This window comes from Misgurnus anguillicaudatus, chromosome 4, assembly GCF_027580225.2.
Source record: "Misgurnus anguillicaudatus chromosome 4, ASM2758022v2, whole genome shotgun sequence".
Lineage (NCBI taxonomy): Eukaryota > Metazoa > Chordata > Actinopteri > Cypriniformes > Cobitidae > Misgurnus > Misgurnus anguillicaudatus.
The window spans coordinates 15,862,497-15,882,531 of NC_073340.2; the positions used below are offsets into that span (position 1 = coordinate 15,862,497).

The 20,035-nt window shown below is 37.4% G+C and overlaps 1 protein-coding gene across 3 annotated transcripts in view; it reads left to right on the forward strand.

The window, feature by feature from the left end:
- Positions 1 to 20,035, forward strand: part of svild (supervillin d) — a 74,064-nt gene that overhangs the window by 18,191 nt on the left and 35,838 nt on the right. For 2 of the 3 annotated variants that reach the window (XM_055175955.2, XM_055175956.2), the window contains exons 2-5: positions 149 to 655; positions 8,120 to 8,154; positions 12,791 to 12,852; positions 16,324 to 16,433. In XM_055175955.2, coding sequence (XP_055031930.2) covers positions 291 to 655; positions 8,120 to 8,154; positions 12,791 to 12,852; positions 16,324 to 16,433 — 572 coding nt within the window. In that variant the 5' untranslated portion in view covers positions 149 to 290. Of the gene's footprint in view, positions 1 to 148; positions 656 to 2,986; positions 3,300 to 8,119; positions 8,155 to 12,790; positions 12,853 to 16,323; positions 16,434 to 20,035 lie in introns of those variants that run through there. The other variant, XM_055175958.2, reaches the window with a different exon arrangement.

Genomic DNA, 20,035 nt, shown 5'->3' on the forward strand with positions numbered 1-20,035 from the left:
TTCGTGATTGCGCCAGTGTTTTTTTCAGCTGCAAAGAGATATCCTGTTTTCTTTTGTATCTTACTCCATTCATAGATTATACAAAAGCTTTTCTTAAATTCAAGTGCAGGCAATGTAATAACGTTGACTCTTTTTTTTTTCTTAACAGTGCCATGCTACTGTCAAACTCATTGTCCACTAGAAAGTAAACCGGAACGCCCCCCTTCCCCATCTGCCAACGGTGCAGTGGACTTTTCAGCATTGAAGCCAATATCTCGTCCAAAAGTGTAACTGCCTTTTTGGAGTGAGACATGATGGATGCGCTGGACTCTTTGCAAGGTTCCTCGTCTTTGGAATCGAAAGCTGAACGCATCGCTCGCTACAAAGCCGAGAGAAGACGAGAGCTGGCCGAGCGCTATACCAACTTGGAAGAAAGTTCATCCAAGTACACAAGGAGGGAAAGGCCGCGGGAAAAGGCAGACACCTCGGATGCAGGATCCAGCTCGGAGCAGAAGGCAGATGTTTCCTCCGGACTCTGCAAGCCCAAAGATAGTGGTGTCCTGAGTGAGCAAGGAGAAGAGAGCAAGTCTGTGATGGACGCCACACCATCCTCCAAGATCTCTTCTGCTCACTGCGATGAAGACAACCAAGTAACAAGATCACACCAGAAGCACAGGTGAGTTCGAGTTGAAAGGTAATACCTCAAAATGTTTCAATTTGAGAATTACAGAAGTATCAGTGGTGTGATGCTTAGAAAGTTCAGATTAAGGCCAGAATGTTTGAAAACTTCAGGGTCAAGGAGATTGATTTTTGGGTCAATGACGTGATGTTAATTATTTTGTGTCTGTATGGTTCAATTAAATGTTAAATAAATTTGCAGATTACTTGCATACGTTCTCTTTTTTGAGGACCAAAATGTCTGGTTTTATTTCATTTTGAAAGAATATTTGGGGGATAATTGCAAAAATGTCAATGTGGTGTAACCAGTCTGTGTCAGTTGTTGTAACTAGTATTTTTTTTTTTAATGAAAATATAAATATATTCATTAAAAAATGTGGAATAAAATAATCATCTAGTTTAGTGTAATGTATTTTTACATACATTTTTACATAATTTGTCAAAGATTCTTTAGAAAACTGAAGTGTTTTCAGCATATGTCAGGACAAATATTACAAAAACGCATTAACATTTACATTTAGAAAACTAATTAAATTATATATATATTTTTTTTTTTTGATGATTACTCTTGCATAAAATATTTAATATTTCTAATTCTTTGGCGCAATTGACGGTTACAACATTCAGGGTTTCCCGCAGAAAATTTGTTAGTTAAGGTGGAAGGGTTGGGGGCCGGGGGCGTGCAATCAAAGGGGCAGGCCGTACGCGTTATGATGAAAATTTAAATATTTTTATTTAAAACACTCAAATAAAACTTAATTTTGAAGAAACTATGACAGAATATGATAACATACTAGATAATTAATTAATTAAATGTTTTTACCTCTAACGGGAATAGCTGCGTGATGAAGTGAAACTAAAGGGTTAATAAACACAAACTGAAGCAGATGTTGTAGAACATCTGGCAAACGATGATAGATAGCGGAAAAATGGTAAAAACTGATTATTTCCCACTATTAATGACATTATCTTAAAGGAGTGTAACTACTGTATCATGTAAATAATGCACATGAATAACATGAGCAAGAGCGCTCAACAATTATATCTAAATAACAGGCATGTGAAACCTAGCTAGCAGGTTGCTCAAACAACAAAATCACCTGCTAACTTATTTTAAATTTGAACTACAGACTAATACAATAACAGGATTAAATAAACCCAAAACATAAGTCTAACAGTAACACTAACAGTTCTCACGGACACGTGTTTTATCAACTGGCTATACTCCACATGACAGACCGTTTCGGCCGTGTGGCGCGTGTGCACGCTCGCGGTGTGAAGCGCGTCTGCGCTATTCTCTGAGATGTTTTATCACCTGGCTAGTTATCCTAGTGAGGGTCCGGACCACGTCTTTCTCATTTCGACCATGTGGGCGCGTGCCCGCTCGCGGTGTGAAGAGCGTCCGTGGTATTCTCCGAGATGCACTTGACGGCCTTTTTTGCAGCTATTATTTAGATTTTTTAACAACCTAGTTAAGGCGGTAGGGTTTCCCAGCTTAGGCGGGCCGCCCGAACTGAGAAGTGCTGCGGGAAGTCCTGCCATTTACTCACCCTCATACCAAATCTGTTTGAATTTCTTGTGTAGTACAGAAATGTTAGTTAATATTCGAGTTGGTTTCTTCTATATGAGAATAGTGGTTAGGTACCAGGGGTATTTTTCACACACCGCAATTCATTTTTTGGGTGAACTCTTGTTTTTTGTAGCCCTGACTCAGTCACTTAGGGATGGGTAAGATGGAAATGTGGATTTGAAAAGAAATTACTGGGTTTTTTTCACTTGGATGAGTCAAGACTTGCTGTGAATCCACAGTACAAGCAATCTTTTGTGCTGCCCCCATAGTGCTGCCCTTATCCGATTAATTCGATTGAAGTCTGGTTAAAGATCTAAGATGTAGTTGCGAGTAGGTACACAAAATTCACGATTCTTAAATACCTCGGTTTTTAAGTCACGGTTCATTTTAGTTTTGGTACAAATGGTGGGAAAAAATGCAAAATAAATAAAATAAATTGTTGTTTATTATTGACATTTGTAAACAGCAAAAGTTTAGATTTAGTAAAAAGAGTTGACATATTTTAAACAGATTTTTAAATAAAACTTTGTTTAAATAAAATAAATAAAACATGCAAACATTTCTATTGATCACGAGTGTCACATCGACATTGTTCATTTTCCTATTCGGCTATTAACTACACGTCAAACCAGCTGGTCCTGCCCTGGCACGTCACTGCTCAGTCTTTTATGCTCTTCTTGTATGAATATATAAGCCTGTACGGAAATGCCAAAAACACATGTCTGTGTGATTTACAAGGTGATGTTACCTCATAACTTTCGCTTGTAGGTTGGTGTTTGAGTATGTTCGTGGATCACCTGGATTTTGCACATTATTGCGGTTGATCTGACGTGATATTTGGCCATCCGTATTCCGACTACAAGCCTAATTTAACTTAAACAATGACTATACACAGCCTTCATTTACTGCTTGCGTAATCAGAAAACGAAGAAATACAAAAGAGGAGATTTAAAAGCAAGTGGACTCTGCCAAAGAGATGTTTTCTTCCTTTTAGCTCCCTACAGCGATTGCAGTAAACACCCGTAATTTGCCATTCCATGGAAATATTCCAACCGGTGCACGGCAGCGCTACGTAAGTGAACAGAAGATGTGATCTAAACAGTGCTATTTGTAGGGGAATTTTTATTTATGCATCTGTTCTCCGTTTATACAACAAATGCAACAATGTTGTGGTTATATCACAACCTCCTAGGAAACGCAAGTTAGAAATGCGAAAGAGTTGCTTTGTTTTAAAGGAATAGTTCACACGAAAGTTAAAATGTTGGTCTGTACACGAAGTTGACTTCAGAACAGTGTAACGCGAGTAAAAGTCACATACCACTTTTATGGTACTTTTTTACATTGAAAGCTTGATTCATTGTAACTGTGAAGCAATACAATCCTCCTTTTGTTTTCTGTAGAGAAAAGGTCAAATACTGTAGGTTTAAAATGACACGAGGGTGAGTAAATGATGACTGAATTATTATCTCTTAATATTAAGGATTGTTGCACAGCTCAAAGCGTAACATAACATTCTAGAGCTGGAAACAAAATGAGAAAAGTTTTGCTTGCCACCAGGAATGGAAAATGTAAGGATTACTTCAAAGAGGACCCCAACAGAGAGATACCCTAAACGGCATATATTTGAGAAGATAGAAACAGCATGACAGAAAATGATGTGTACCTGTGAAACTCTGTCCTCTGCAAACACATCTAGCATGTCTAATCGTTCTCAGCTGCAGGCGGCTCATGCTATTAAAGCCATTCCTTATGAATGAATGAGCTGCATTACAGCGCCTGTCTCTCCTTGGTTTTCTCTTTTCACTCATTCTTTCTATTTTATCTTTTTCCTTCCTGTTTTCTGTTGGACAGGAGGAGTGTGTCTGTTTCGAGACCTCTGTGAGAGGTCTAGTACATGGTCAGGTTCATGGTCATTGTTGGATGTAAACAGGAGTAATCCTGGTCTGAGTACAGTTCTAGCATTCCAGAATAGTTTTAAAACTATAGGCAATAGGGTTTAATCCACAGGCCAAAAGTGATATCTGGGTGTGCAATATTTGCTTTTTAGTTCCCTCTCGGGTTAGTTTAAACCATTAAATTATGAGCTGTGGTACAAAATAGAGAAAACACTAAACTCTTAAAGGGGACATTTCACAAGACTTTTTAAAGATGTAAAATAAATCTTTGGTGTCCCCAGAGTATGTATGTGAAGTTCATAAATGATATAGATAATTTATTATAGCATGTTAAAATAGCCACTTTGTATAGCAACATGTGCCATTTTTGGGTGTGTCCTTCAAAATGCGTATGTGCTGATCTCTGCACTAAATGGCAGTGCAGTTGTTGGATAGTGCAGATTAAGGGGCTGTATTATTATAATAAGATCCCCTTCTGACATCACAAGAGGAGCCAAATTTTAATTAACATTTTTTTCACATGCCTGCCGAGAATGGCTTGCTAAGTTACTGGGTTGTTCTTTATCACATTTTCTAGGTTGATAGAAGCATTGGGGACCCAATTATAGCACTTAGACATGGAAAAAGTCATGATATGTCTCTTTTAGGTATTTATTGAACTAATTAATTTGGCAAAAAAGTGAAGCCATAGGAATGGAATCTGGGTTCCATTCAAAAACACAAAAATGCACAGAAAGACAAAAAAGGTCTTATCATACACAAAACGTACAATTACTAAAATTATATAGGTTAATAATATTTGTAGATTCTTTTTTGTAATAGTATTTTGGGTAACACTTTACAATAAGGTTGTATTTGTAAACATTTAGTTAAAGGTGGGGTGCATGATCTCTGAAAGCCAATGTTGACATTTGAAATCACCTAAACAAACACACCCCTATCCCAATAAAATCTGGACTTTTTTGATAGACCCGCCCCACACATACGTATCATGCACCCCGCCTTTAATGCATTAGCTAACATGAACAAACAATGAACAATACTTTTACAGCATTTGTTCATCTTTGTGTATGGTAATGTCGGCATGTACTAATACATTTATAAAATTAAAGGTGTAGAGGAGAATTTTTCTTGAATTTTAGAAAAGAACCGCCTTCTCCGCTTTTAAAAAAATGCAATTGCGCAACACTCCTGATTGACAACTAGGAGAACCAATAGCCTTGATGATCCACCCGGAAAAAGAAAATCCTCCGCAATACCTTTAAGCGTCATAACTGATAACATTAAAGGTGGGGTGCACAATTTTTGAAAAACACTTTGAAAAAAGGGAGTCGGGCCGAGTACCAAAACACACTTGTAGCCATTCAGCAGTAAGTGGCGTGTTTACTAACCAACATCGTTGCCTGGGTTGCATATGCATGGGGTGGGTCTATCAAAAGAAGGTCCAGATTCTGTTGGGGTAGGGGCTTGTTTGTTTAGGTGATTATTATAAAAATCAACATTGGCTTTTAGAGATCATGCACCCCGCCTTTAATAAATGCACCATTAACTATCACGAATAATTGTGCTGCCATTAAGTAACATTAACAATATTGTTTATTGTTTGTTCATGTTAGTTAATGCATTTACTAATGTTTACTAATACAACCTTATTGTAAAGTGTTACTATGTTTTGTAGTCAATGTCCTGGGGTATGCTTTATAAACTTTGCACATTGTTGTCTTGAAGTATAAACTGAAGCTCAGCTTTGAGAAGAACTTAAAGCACACAAATGCATCATGCTTGCAAAATTTTTAATGCATGTTTGATAAAACATTTGAATAAAGAGCAAAGATGTCAATTTTTTAAAGTTAGACTTCACTTTTGGCCATTACTATAAAAATGAAAATAAAAAGGACTTCTTGTAAATAGGCCTTTAAACTTTGCATGATCATTCTATATTATTAGTATACTAGAAGTGTTTCCCTTAGTGAGGCATTTCTGACAGATTTATGCACATCATTTCTTTTTTAACAATACTTTCTGTAATTTAAACAGGGAACACAGAAGTAATTTTGCCTGTTTCTCAGAAATGCTTCTTTGTAGCACTCATTGAATGAAAACATATTGAAACAACTTGAGTTTTTTCTCCGGAAAATGAAACTGTATTATTAGCTCTGTTTGGTCTGCTGATGTCTGCTTCAGTGGGCAGATAAGCGTCTAGCAATATGTGCTGTACGATAAAGACCTCTTAACATAGTTTTCCTGTTTTTGTTGTGTTTTTATAATGATCTATTGTGAACATCTTTGTACTCTTTATTTTCTGCTCATGGCACTTTTGAATACAGTGTCCCATGATGCCTTAAGGGGATCGCACACCGGCCGTGCAGCTCAGCGCCGCGTCGCGCCTAGGAGAACTCGGAGGTATTGTAAACCGGAAGTGCACATTAAATAGCGCGAGCTTCGTCAGATAGCGTCTACTTCAAAATGCAAAATATACATTAGCAGCCAATGTTAGTCGTTAATGATTTGGGACAAATATGATGTTATTTAATGTTAAACTGTGTGAGTGGCGCTGTGTGGCGCGACAGGGATTTGAACAACTTCCTGAGTCACAGCTGGGCGGCGCGGACAGGCGCCACCTGGCGGCGCCGGTGTGCGTACACTCATAGAAAACAATGTGTTCGATTTTTTTAGAACGGCGCGGCGCTGAGCTGGACCTGGAAAGTCCTTGAAAGGGCCTTGAATTTGAAGTTAACTAAGGTATGGGAACCCTACAAAATGCACTGCATCTCATGTGTACAATGTACCCAAGGTTAAAAAAAAATACGGCGGTGCGTGTACTTTTAGCGGACCTTCTCGTACACGTAAATAATGCACTACACTTCTGCCTTTAGAAATAATTTGGACCTTTTCAACTGTCTTAAAAATAAATAATTATGATAAATAATTATTGTGTTGATTGCATGTACCACCAAGCAATTATAAATCTATACTTTAAAAAATATATTTATTAAAGAGGACATTTCACAAGACTTTAAGATGTCAAATAAATCTTTGGTGTCCCTGGAGAGTATGTATGTGAAGTACTAGCTCAAAAATCATATAGATAATTTATTATAGCATGTTAAAATTGCCACTTTTTAGCAAAAATGTGCAGTTTTTGGATGTGTGCTTTTAAATGCAAATGAGCTGATCTCTGAACTAAATGGCAGTGCATCGGTTGGATAGTGCAGATTAAGGGGCGGTATTATCCCCTTCTGACATTACAAGGGGAGCCAAATTTCAATTAGCTTTTTTTCACATGCTTGCAGAGAATGATTTACCAAAACTAAGTTACTGGGTTGATCATTTTCACATTTTCTAGGTTGATAGAAGCACTGGGGACTCAATTATAGGACTTAAACATGAAAAAGTCAGATTTTCATGATATGTCCCCTTTAAATACTAGACAAACTAGCTGCCCACTGCATAGCAGCTCTACACATCTAATAACATTTTGCTTGACCCCTTGATATTACACATGCTTGGAAGACTTTCTGAACGTTCAGTACCTCCTTTTACTGACCTTATTTTATTAAGGTAGTTTCCAGACATATTTTATCCAATGTCTGTAAAAACTATTGGCACCGTTTCTCTCTGCTTTTATTCTCCATCATTAAATATGGCAGTGTTATGCACATAAAAAACATAATTTAGCAGCAGACTGCCATCCTCTATTATGTTGGTTGTTTGTAATGTAACACAGTCTGATCTATCAGGCTCAGAGGAGTCCTGGAGCCTGCAAGACAGTAAAACAGTCTAGCCATGACTGCAGGTTCTAGATCAGCCAGATTTTTTTCAGAAATCTCATGCATTTATGTACTCGTACTACTATGTGACCTATAGAGGACAATGATTATGTCATGAGGTGGTGGCTGCTGAGAATGGATAAGGCTTTCAGGTGGAGTACTGTCATGTTTTGTATGCTTGTTAGTACATATTAATCCATGAGCTCATTTGTCTTTTTTTCACACAGTCTGTTGGAAGCAGAGGAAGCCCAGAAGCTAAAGGGTAAGTCTCTTTCCTTTCATTTGCTTCAAAGAACCCTATTGTGAAACACAGGGTTCCTTTCTTTTGGCTGTATTGTGCCTCTCTCTCTCTCTCTCTCTCTCTCTCTCTCTCTCTCTCTCTCTCTCTCTCTCTCTCTCTCTCTCTCTCTCTCACATACAGCTGGAGAGAATTTTGTGAGACACACAAACATCCTCACACTCACATATGTGGACATGTATATACAGCTCTTGTGTATCTCTGAGAGCCTTTTTAGATAACTCCATGACACTCCTAGTTTTTGTCCCTTTATGGCAGTAAATACTTTAAGTTGGGCCCTTAGGGAACATCTGGCCCCTGTAAGGTTATCAGGGGCCATACACTGCAATTTGAACATTTAGGGGGAATTGGGTCGTCCTATACCTTGACTGCACAGCAAGATAAAACAAACAAATATAGCCCCATGAAGTGAGTAAATCTCTTGAATTTGGTCAAGTAAAGTTTGCATGTTAAATTTACATTTGCTGAATATGGTTGTTGGTTACTGAGAATTTAAAAACCACAGCCAAAAGTAGGATCACTTTACCAGGTCATTTTATTAGTTTAGCCCTTCTCACCAAGCATTCAAAAAAAAAAACCCAAGCCAAGTCATTTGAGTATTGAGTAGTTTCTATGCTGTATTATGTTTCCTTGTTCCTCTGGGTTGTGGAGTACTTTGCGATGAGGTCATTATTTTGAAAGTGTGAGCTCAGCAGATTTTAGGATTGTTAACATCAATGAAAGCTCTGGAGAAGTTCAAGTTTTTGTGAAGTCATTTGCCTTTTTTACTGTAAAATCAGCCCACAGGACCGAAGGGGAACAGTTTAGTCAAAAACAGGAAGGTCAAACTGACAAAGGCTAACACCGTCATCCGTTTGGACAGCAGTAATCCTCAGTGTTGACTTGACGCAGGGCTGACTCATGGACAGCCTCCTATTGTTGCCCTGCGCTGTAAAGCAAACACACACACACACCAAAAACTGAGCACTGTTCGTACAGGCACAATTACACAAGCAGTAAGAAAGTCAGGAGCAAAGCTGAAATAACCACATTTGTAACCAAACGTGCATGACAACTCGCAACAATTATGCAACAGTTATAAAACTGCTGTGCTTTGTTCAAACTGCACACAAATCTTGCATTCATTTTTTACATTGGCCCTTCGCTCGATGAAGAGACTGGTCATACTTCAATTGAGAGTAGCTGCCGGCGTGAAAGGAAAGGAAGGAAACTGGACTTTATGCCCTATATAGCTTTATCAGGTATAGGACAGTAAGAGACAACAGGAAATCATATGGGGTGAGAGAGAGAGGGGGGGGGGCACAGGAGCCCACTTGGTTATTGGCGCCAACAAGACATGATATCTCGCTTTTGATGTATGAGAGGAGATAAATGCAAGAGGGATTTAATGCATCGGGTGATTCTTACGAAATCCAGATTTAGAAAGTGTCCAGCATTAGATTTTTTTAAGAAGCCCTTGAAGCCAAATTTTTTTTTTGCACATATAAGATTGAAGTCTGAACTTACTATAACCATTATTTTTAGAGGATTTAAAAAATATTTCCTATAAAATTATTTAAAAAAATTTAGATTATCATTATCAAAAATTATAATTACAGCAACATGATATTACATTAAATATATCGTCGCTGTCTGATGAAAACCATATCCATTTTGCCGATTTTGAGATTTTTCGACGGATGTCCAGGTTCATTTCCGTATACAGTATGCTTCACATATCTAAATGGCCAATGAAAGTTGTGAAATCATGTCATCTGATCTTCATGTATATCCATTTGGGGTCAAAGCTGTCAATCACGGCGCGTATCTCCCGCCCTGTGGAAGCATCTCGCTGGTCTCGTGAAGTTTCATCGAAGCACTGGATAGCCGAATAAACATAGCCTGGTGAGACAATGACTTTCCTTCATCGAGGTAAACGTTTCCCCCCGACGCCAGACGTACGTCTAGGAGTGACAAAATTACGGTAGGACTGTGCAAACAAAGTATCTGTCTACACTGTAAAAAATTTCTGTAGAATTTACAGTATTAATGGGTATTACTGGCAACTAGCTGCCAGTAACTTACTGTAGATTTTACAGTTATGTTATCTATTGGCAACATTTTGTTCAAACTTAAATGAACATGAAACATTTTTTGACTTTATCTTCTACAGTAAATTACTGGCAACCAGCTGCAAAATTACAGCAATTTTTTTAGAGTGTAGCATTACCATGTCAGTGTATTGATTCATTGTCCCTTCATAGTTTGCAAGAGACATTTAATAAATGTATAATTAATATTAAATAAACTAAGCGTATTTAATAAACTAAGAAGTAGGCTATTTAATAAACTGAGCGTATTCATCTGTCAATATGAAACGGGACTTGGCCATTCTAATTAATGATCGGAAGAACGCGTATCGACCACGTTACTGTAAAATATGCACGTATGTCGATTTAAACTCAATTTAGGTCAAATGTGGATTATATCATTACACTGGCAATATTATGGTTACATGTATAGATGCTGTACCAAGTATGACAACGCTACATTCAACTGCTTTTGAAATACGGTGTTTTTTTCACTTCCTGAAAAGTAACTGTTTTGGACATGCGTGAGTTTCATAGGGCAGCGACGATATGCATTTACAAACTCATGTTTCTGTAATAAGAACTAAAAAGTTGTCTAGGTACTATGACAAACAAAATTTTAACTTTTATCTGGAGAGAAAAAATAAGAAATGCTTACCTGGTAGCCATCTTGAGTGTCACAGTCAATTATGTTCCTTCCAACAATTTTTTTGAAAATGTTAGTTCATTGAGGGCTTAAACAATGATTGAAAATTGTTGCGGAGGTTGAGAAAATTGGTCTTGGACACAATTATATTCCTTATTATTGTCTCTACATTTACCAATGATCACCAAATACCACGTTTCTTTACTGTAAATGTTTATAGTTTTAATTATAAATATTTTCATGTAAAAGAACCCAAATCCAGTCATGGACACGTTGCGGTAATGAAAAATTTCCCCTTAAAGGAACAGTATGTAAGAAATGTATATCCATTAATTATAAAATGGCCCTGATATGTCACTAGACATTAAGAAATAATTTTCATTTCAAATACTTATATCACTGACAACAGTGGTCCGGCCAGGATATTGTCATTTTAAAAGTGGAGTTGCAGCCCTCAACTGATGTTTATGTTGTCATTTTGTGTATTGGCCACCAGTTGTTTGATTGCAGTAGTAGTTTTAGCCACAAGTTTTGTGATTGCAATACCAGTTTTGGCCACAATCCTACATACTGTGGAAAAAACAACAAAATTGGTTTGTATGATGTCATTTGAAATCATGTGCAAAATAGTACATGAGACGTTTATAACTGTATGCTTATTATTTTGTTAGCATTTACTTTTATCATCAAAATGTTTCATGACACCTCATAAGTCTAATTTCGCGGAATCACCCATTCGTGCATATTGAATCCTAAATCACTGATTCATTCAGTACTCACTACATATTAATGCCACGTAGTTCAATTTGAAGGCAAAAGTGTGCAAAAATAAGTGTTTTTGACAGGTCTAGACAATATTTGTATGACGTTTCCTGATGTGTGTCGCATCCCGAATGAGTAAGTGACCACTTCCGATCTGCCTTTTCATTTAGGAAATCTGGTTTGAATTATAATTTAGACCGCATTTGGATGTGGTTTGCGTTGGGTTTGTAAACAACAAACTTCATGTGTTTATAGCAGTGGCACACACTGCAAACCAAACTTGCCTGTCCGAACAAATCCTTGCTTAAAGTTGTACACTTCTCAGAAGTGTTTCTTCTGCCAAGTTCTAGCATTTTGACCCTCACAACTGTGACATACAATATATTAGTTTAGTTAAACACTCGAACATGAACAAATAAGACCATGTCACTCACTAATGGTTTCAAGCCTTTGTCTGGTTGTGTCGCAATAGTTCAAGCAGTATGAAAGAGCTCACGTGTGTTTAAGGACTGTATCAATCAAACTCTTATTTTCACACGTTCCTTTTTTTCAAGAGAAATGGTCTTATCGTGCTCTCATTGAACAGGTGGTTTTTGTATGAACATTTCTGCAATGTCCAGATGTTGGTGTCAAGAGAAGTCCTTAACGATAAGAGTTTATAGAGAAACATAAGCGTGCATGTGTCTGTCAAGGTCTCTGTGTACTGTAAGAGCGAGGGCTTTTTTCCAAGACCAAAACAAACTGAGAACCTTTCGTCATGGGAGAATGACTCATTCAGCCCAGTTGATATTATCTGATATTATTTGATATACAGTATGGGTAGAGTTTATTTAACAAAACTGAAGCAGATGGGTAATGGATTTGGATGAACTTTGGGGGTAGATGGTGTGAATGCCCCATTTATGTCAAATATTTAGGGATTTAAAAGGGAATTTTGTTTATTGCTTAACATTCACTGCAAACGTAGCTCTGAAATAGAGCTTAAATTTGATTTTTTTTATGTATACAATGTGTTTATTCGGTGGCATTTTTGCCCTAAACACTGGGGATATTTTTTCTACCTGAATGATACTGTATATGTGTGTTTGCACGTCTTTACATTCCTATGTGTCTTTGTTAACAGATGACAGGAAAGCAGATGATGACGCCAAAACCTGTATCCCTGCCAAGATGTCTCTTTTGAAAGTAAGTGCATTTTGTCTTTAAACATGGTAATGGACTCTGGTCTGTCTGTCACCATGTCTCGCCTCTCTTCTCATTCTGTCTCTCTCACACAAATGAAGTCGCTCTCTCTGTCATTGGTAAAAAACCTCAACAAACCTGTTCCCATTCAAAAACTGAGATGTAATTTCCATGGACAAAACAGAATTTCAGTCATGCCATTGGCTGAGAAATAGTCAAATAGAGCAATGTTTTGAAAACAGCATTTACACACGATGTCAACCTGCAAATGACCTGGTTGTGTCTACACATGACCATTAAAGGAATAGTTCACACAGATATGAAAATTCACTCTCATGCCATTTCCTATGTACGACTTCCTTTCTTTTAAAATGCAGTCATGTTATCTTATTCAAAAAGGTTCAAAGCTTGACATTCAAGCAATAATACAAAAACCTTAAGCAATAATCCACATTAAAGCAAAAATTCAAATGTGCCGGCTTGCCAATAACGTCAGATCTTTTTTTTTTTAAAGGATAGTTCACCCAAAAATGAAAATTCTGTCATCATTTTCTCACTTTCATGTTGTTTGAAACCTGTATGAGTTGTTGAACACAAAAGAAGATATTTTGATAAATCATGGCAACCACACAGTTGACGGAACCCATTGACTTCCACAGTAGGAAAGAAAAATACTATGGAAGTCAATGGGTACCGTCAACTGTGTGCTTACCAATATTTATCAAAATGTCTTCTTTTGTGTTCAACAGAATAAAGGAACTCATACAGGTTTACAACAACATGAAGGTGAATAAATGATGACAGAATTTTCATTTTTGGGTGAACTATCCCTTTAAGAAACACTGATATAACAGATTAATCAGATGACGACGTGCAGCCATGTCCCTGTTGCTATGGGAACGTTATGACGTGACGTAATTACGCAACGCAATCATTGAAAAGCTGCAAACCCGAACTGCAGTTTTTGCAAGTTCCCGCAGTTTTTGCAAGTTCCCGCAGTTTTTGCAAGTTCCCGCAGTTTTTGCAAGTTCCCGCAGTTTTTGCAAGTGACTGCAAGTTCCCGCAGTTTTTGCAAGTTCCCGCAATTTCAGCGCATAAAATTGCATAAATATAGCGCATATTCCATCGCATATTTTAAGAAAAGGTGCCACAAGATCAAGGATTTTTTCCCGCAACAGTCTCAAAAACACAAATTTTTCTGGAAGGACTGTGTAATGGATAGATCATAAACTAAGCTTTTAATATCCAATACTCAAACTTTTATTTAAGTGTGCATTGTGTTATTTTTAGGAGGATTTTTTGACAAAAATGCAATATAATATACATAACTATATTATCAGTGGTGTAAAAAGACCTTACATAATAAACTTTATTGTTTTTATTACCTAAGAATGAGGTGTATTTGTGCATACACCGCGGGTCTCCTTACATTGAAGTCGCCATTTTGCGCCGCCATGTTTCTACAGTAGCCCTAAATGGACAAACTGCTCTATAGAGCGCATTTTGTCATTGCATTTTCTCAGACGATGACATGTTTTTCCTGTAGCAGTTATTATAGTTTCACTATGCGTTTCGGGAGGGGTAAGCTATGGACTGAGATGTTGGGTGCAATTCACAGTCTCACCGCTAGATACCTCTAAAATCTACACAGTGTACCTTTAAAACATATTAAAAACTGAAATTATTCATTTTTATTGATATTAAAGTGTATTATTTTGCACAGAAATTCCTGAACTTGGCTTGCCAAACATTGATTTTGATCGTCTCTGTATTCACTTTGAAACACCTGATGATTCTTGTATCATTCGTTTCAGAAACCTCTTTTCTATGATTAACAAGTGAAAACATACCATAATTTCAAATCGCATGAGCTACAATAAGATCAGTGCCGGACAAGGCATAAAAATTGCAAAAATATTGCATGGATATTTTTGTGTCATACATTTATTTGTGACCTGTGATGGCATGGGAGTAAAAAGTTTCATATTTGGGTGAACTATTCCTTTAATATTTACGCACCAAAAAATTGAATTGGCGGCCAGTAAAGTTTATTTCGAAATCATCACTGTTATAAAAAAATTAATAAAAATTTAGAAGTATATATTTTTTGATATATTCAGTGATTGTGATAAATCTGGACGCTAAAGACGGTCATATGTTCTCTTTAATCTTATGATCACGATGAAGACGTCTTGTTGTGTCGGCATGTGGTAGGAAATGATTTCTGAGAAGCTTTCACTGAATTAAATGGATTGCTGTTAGCTGAGCTCTGCAGTCATCCTGAATGGAGCTTTCTGTAATGCGTGTCAGCTGTGGCCCATTTAAAAATGTCTGAACTAGAAGACGTCCTGGTGTCCTCCAGGGCAGATGAGTCAAACACAATACCTTTTGTACCAACAATGTTTTGAGTCTGCGTATATTTGCGTTGCATTGGCAGGTCTTCATGTTTCTTTCAGCACTAAATGTACCCATTATCTGATCTTATGTTTAAGTTAAAATCTTGTTTGAATAAAGGAATAGATTTTTTTCTTCATTTGTAAAATGGGAAATCTGAAGTGTGTTGAAGTTGTAAACCCAAGTAAAGCTCCGTCGACAGCATATGTGGCATGTTACCACAGACAGTAATTGTGTCTCATCCATCAGTTTGTAAAAACAAAATCTAAAGTACTTATAATGGAAGTCTATGGGGCAAGACGTTCCGGTGGCTTTAAAAGCAGAAGGGTGTGTCTGGTGCTTCCACCAATCTTTTTAAAGCACTTCTGGACAAAGATATTTGCTATTTAAGCTGTCATAATTGTCATTTTAGCAGATCTGGCAATGCACTGTAATACAATAGACTTTAATCACAATTAAAGCATATGTGAGAATGAAATGTCTTTAGTGTAGTTAACATTGTGTCTGATATGTGACATAGTGTGACTTGTGGACACGTGTAATGGTTTTGTCTTGTGGCTATACTTTCGCAACAGTGCATGTTTATCTCAATGCAATGCCCTGCCCCATATAAATATACTTTTTGTTTGCTTTTTACTTGTCGATTTTACTCATTTTCCTGTGGTTATCAGCAAAATACTGTAGATAAGGGTGTCTGTGTATTTAACCCACGATTCTCCTTTAAAATCAATTCAATAGCTTCCACCTTGATTCCTTTTTGCTTTTCTCTCCCTCATTGTGATTTCAACTATTAGCAGTCAAACCTACTCTGAGCTCCAAGCCTTTCTTTAGTTCCCTCTCTCCCACCGGCCTCATTTATTCTTAAGACAACAGCTTTTCCCAGGCTATGTGTATGTAAAGCTTTGCAGCCCCCCTTTCTTTATCCACCATGGCTTTGTAAAGACTTCACAAAACCTCCCGGCTCTGAATGGCTAATTGTACGATTTTGAATAGAGGATCTCTGGAGGTTTAGTTTGATGTGGAAAGTACCAACGGTTCCTCTTTTTTCTACTTTAACCTTCCTTTCCTTTTGGCCACCAGGAGAATACTGACATCTCGCCCACCCCAACGCATCGCGAGGAGGACGTTACCCACAATGCCGGTCAACAAAAAGATGAAATCTGCAGCGAGAGGAGGAATAATTCCAGCAGGTAATCAGCGGCGAATAGTTTGCCAGCTAGTTTGTTTAGCCTTTCAGTTAATTTGTATACAGTCCCTTTGCGATGATTCGCACAAGCTTAGTTCACGGAGTGGCTAATCCTCTGCACAGGTTTAGTTTGGATTTGTTTGCTGCCAGGAGGGCCGTGAGTCATAGCAGATGAATGCAAAATGGCTATCCGTCAGATAAGCATCTCTATGAAGCCTGCTGACTTTATCCATGTGCGTGTGTGTTTATTTTGAGCGTATGGCTGTCTTTATACTTTTATGATAAGCTTTCCAGAAGGTGAACCAGTAGCATGGCATGTGTATGTGTGTGTTTGTGTGTGTGGCATGCACATATGTCAGGTAATTTATTAAAGATTGCACATCTGTATCTCATTATACTAAGAACCAGACCTCTGCTACCCTTTACTGGATGACTGCGTCACGTACAGGCGCTTCATTTTGTTGACCTTCTGCAGAACTGTCTGAACCGTACGAATGTCTCAAGCAGTCACAAAGCAAGGGCTTCTGGGATTGATATTTCACCAAGTACTGACGTTGGAAAGCCCAGACAAGCCGGTCTTAAGGGTTTGATAGAGTGGTGCTGTATTAAAGACAGGAGTCTGCTATAAATTTGGCTTTTTGTAAGAACAGGGTTCTGGATTCCATCTCATCTGGCTCCATTCTCTCAGCAGGGGTCTGGTAGAGGTTTTTCCTTGTCTGATGTGGTGTGGAACTACAATATCCAGGTCTTTGTTTGGTTTTATATAAAGTTCCATGAGAAAACAGTAAGGTCGATGGTTCTGGTTCATTGACATACAATTCACTGTGAGTAGTAGTTTTTTCTTATGACACTCAGTCTGCTTTTATCTTTTGGATGTAGTTGGACAGTCCCAGGTCACATGCTTTAGTCTCAGACAGATTGCTTTGAAGTAAAAGTGTAAAATGTGAAGGTAATGGTATGTTTAGCCGCGTAATTTTAAGCCTTGTTCAAAGCTCTTGAGGTTGACTGTATGTTTTGTATTGTAGTCAAGCAGATTCCGGTGCTCTATATGGTGCATGTAAAAATAATCAGAACTCATCAAGCAGGTATTATTTATTATTTGACATAAACATACAAAACATAACTGTTATTCTGTATATTGTTTTCTTTTCCTGTTTGGAAACTTGCTAGGGCTGGCTGCCTCTAACGACAATTTTTATATTGACCAATCTATCGACTAATTTATGCCATCACACAATGAAATGTCCATAAAACGATAGGCAAAAGAGAGAACGATGTCAAATTTACTGTGTCTTCCATAGACGCTGTATTAGAAAACACCCTCGCATTAGCGTTACAGTTTTATACAGACGCTAGGACACATTTCTCAATACTTCGGTCACTTTTGCAAAACTCTTCGCACAGTTCTCCTAACCAACTTTCAGCTTGGCAAAGCAGTTCATTTCACATTCAAAATGCACTACAACTACCAAAATACTTTATTCAGGTCTCAAATCAAATCATTCTTCCAGAACACCAGCAAAGGTTGGCAGCTGACAAACACACTTTACCACCCATAAAACAATGACCTAAAAAACACTACCAACATGTAGCATTATACAAGGTTTTCTCTGTTTATAATTCAATGCAATATATGTTACTGAAATAATTCAGACATAATGCAGAATTCTTCAATATTTTATGTAGTTTATGTAGAGTAATTCCAAAATTCAAGAATTTGTATACACACCATGCACTGATACAGATACAATAGTAATGCTAATCTACTCGGTCTTCTCCATTTGGCCAATTGTTTTTATAGCATTTATTTTAAAGATTTAAAATATATTTAATTAAAATATTACTGTAGAAATGTAGCAAATTTCTTTCTAATTCAGTTTTGTATTATGTTATTGTTTTGAACATACGTTTAACAGTTTTAAAAACAGTATGTAAGCATGTGCAAATTGGCCTGTATGTATAAAGAGTTTTGGCAGTTGTTGTGTCTGAGTGAGAAAAGAATTCATGAAATTTGAGGGATGTAGTTATTGAATGCATTTTGTGCCAAAACTATGATAATTGATCCTCATATCCCACACAGACTTCTGTTGTGCTCACTGTGTGAAGAGTTTTGCAAAAGTGACCAAAGTATTGAGAAATGTGTCCTAGTGTCTATAAAAAACAGGCAGAAACAATTGCGTAAGGTGCGTGCTGTAGTGAGAACGCGTGTGTCATTGCAACAAGAAGTTATGGTTCAGCTCTTTGATCAACATTCACAACAAGAAATGTCTGAAAACTGGACTGAGATCAGGGAGCTTGACACTATCCATGCTGAAAATGAGATTATTTACCAACATGACAGAATAGGTCATCACACGCTCTTTATTATCTTATTATCTTAAAAAGGTAAAATAATATAATCGATTAAAAATATTTATGTCGGCTAATTAACAGTCAACATTATCTGGGACATAATGCATTTCTCTAGGAGTTTCCCTTTCAGATGCAAAATTTTTGGGAGGAGATTATTTAAATGATTCACACAACATGATTATTAAGAAGCATGTCTTAAATCATCTTGCGCTTGAAATGGCTCTTTGGAATACCAGAGGAACATATTATTCAAAAAATATTGTTTGCCAAGCCGTGTTATTTTTTATTTGCTGAAGGAAATAAAAAAGGAGCCACTTGGAGAAGTCACACAATACCAGGGGGTCTCGTTTATCACTGTGCGTACGCACAAAGCGGGGCTGGAAATACGCCAATTTCCACGCAAAGGTTGGGATCTATAAAAAACAAACTTAATGGGAGAATGGGCTTGCAAGGTGGGATCTGAAGATGATGATTGCACGCACACTTGCAGGTGATCTGTGATTTATAAAGGGAACATTGCTTTGTTTTGTAAGTCTTAATATTTTTTGGCGTATGCCATTTTTGGCTTTTGTGCGTACGTAAACTTTTAGTAAGGATCCTAAGCACAGTTTTATAAATGAGGCCCCGGGTGTTTAAACTTCGTGTGAACCTTAATTTTTGTCCTTAAGTTCTTTTTAGTGTACTATGCCTTGGTTAGCTGGGATTTCACACCCCAAGTTTTCAGCTGCGATGTCCGTGGTGCTGAACTCAAGCGCATTTGGCGTTAGTAGATCACCTGCACCTGCAGAAGCATCAGCTCTGCTTATGTGCGACTCTGAAATAATTTACACTACTCTTAGTAGATTCCATTGGTCATTATGGAAATCAGCACCTGTGTTATTTATTTTGTGCTTTTTTATTAAATAACCCCAAGATATTCCCTCCCATCCCATTTTTTTTAAATTTTAGATATGCTTTTTGAACTATTAAGATGTCTGGTGCCTGTTTTTTCATTGACAATGATCAGATGTCTGGTGCCTGTGTGGGGTGAAGTCTGTGTGCGGTTAATGACTGTGTAATAGATGTGTGTGTTCTTATCAGTGTGTGTTAATAGGGCTGATTGCAACTACTTTGTGTGTGTGTGTGTGTGTGTGTGTGTGTGTGTGTGTGTGTGTGTTGAGCTGATTGACCTCCCATTGGTGGAATTTGGACCAAATGGTCCTTTTTTATTTTGTTTTTTGGCGGCAGACATTGCTATGACTCACGTTAACATGT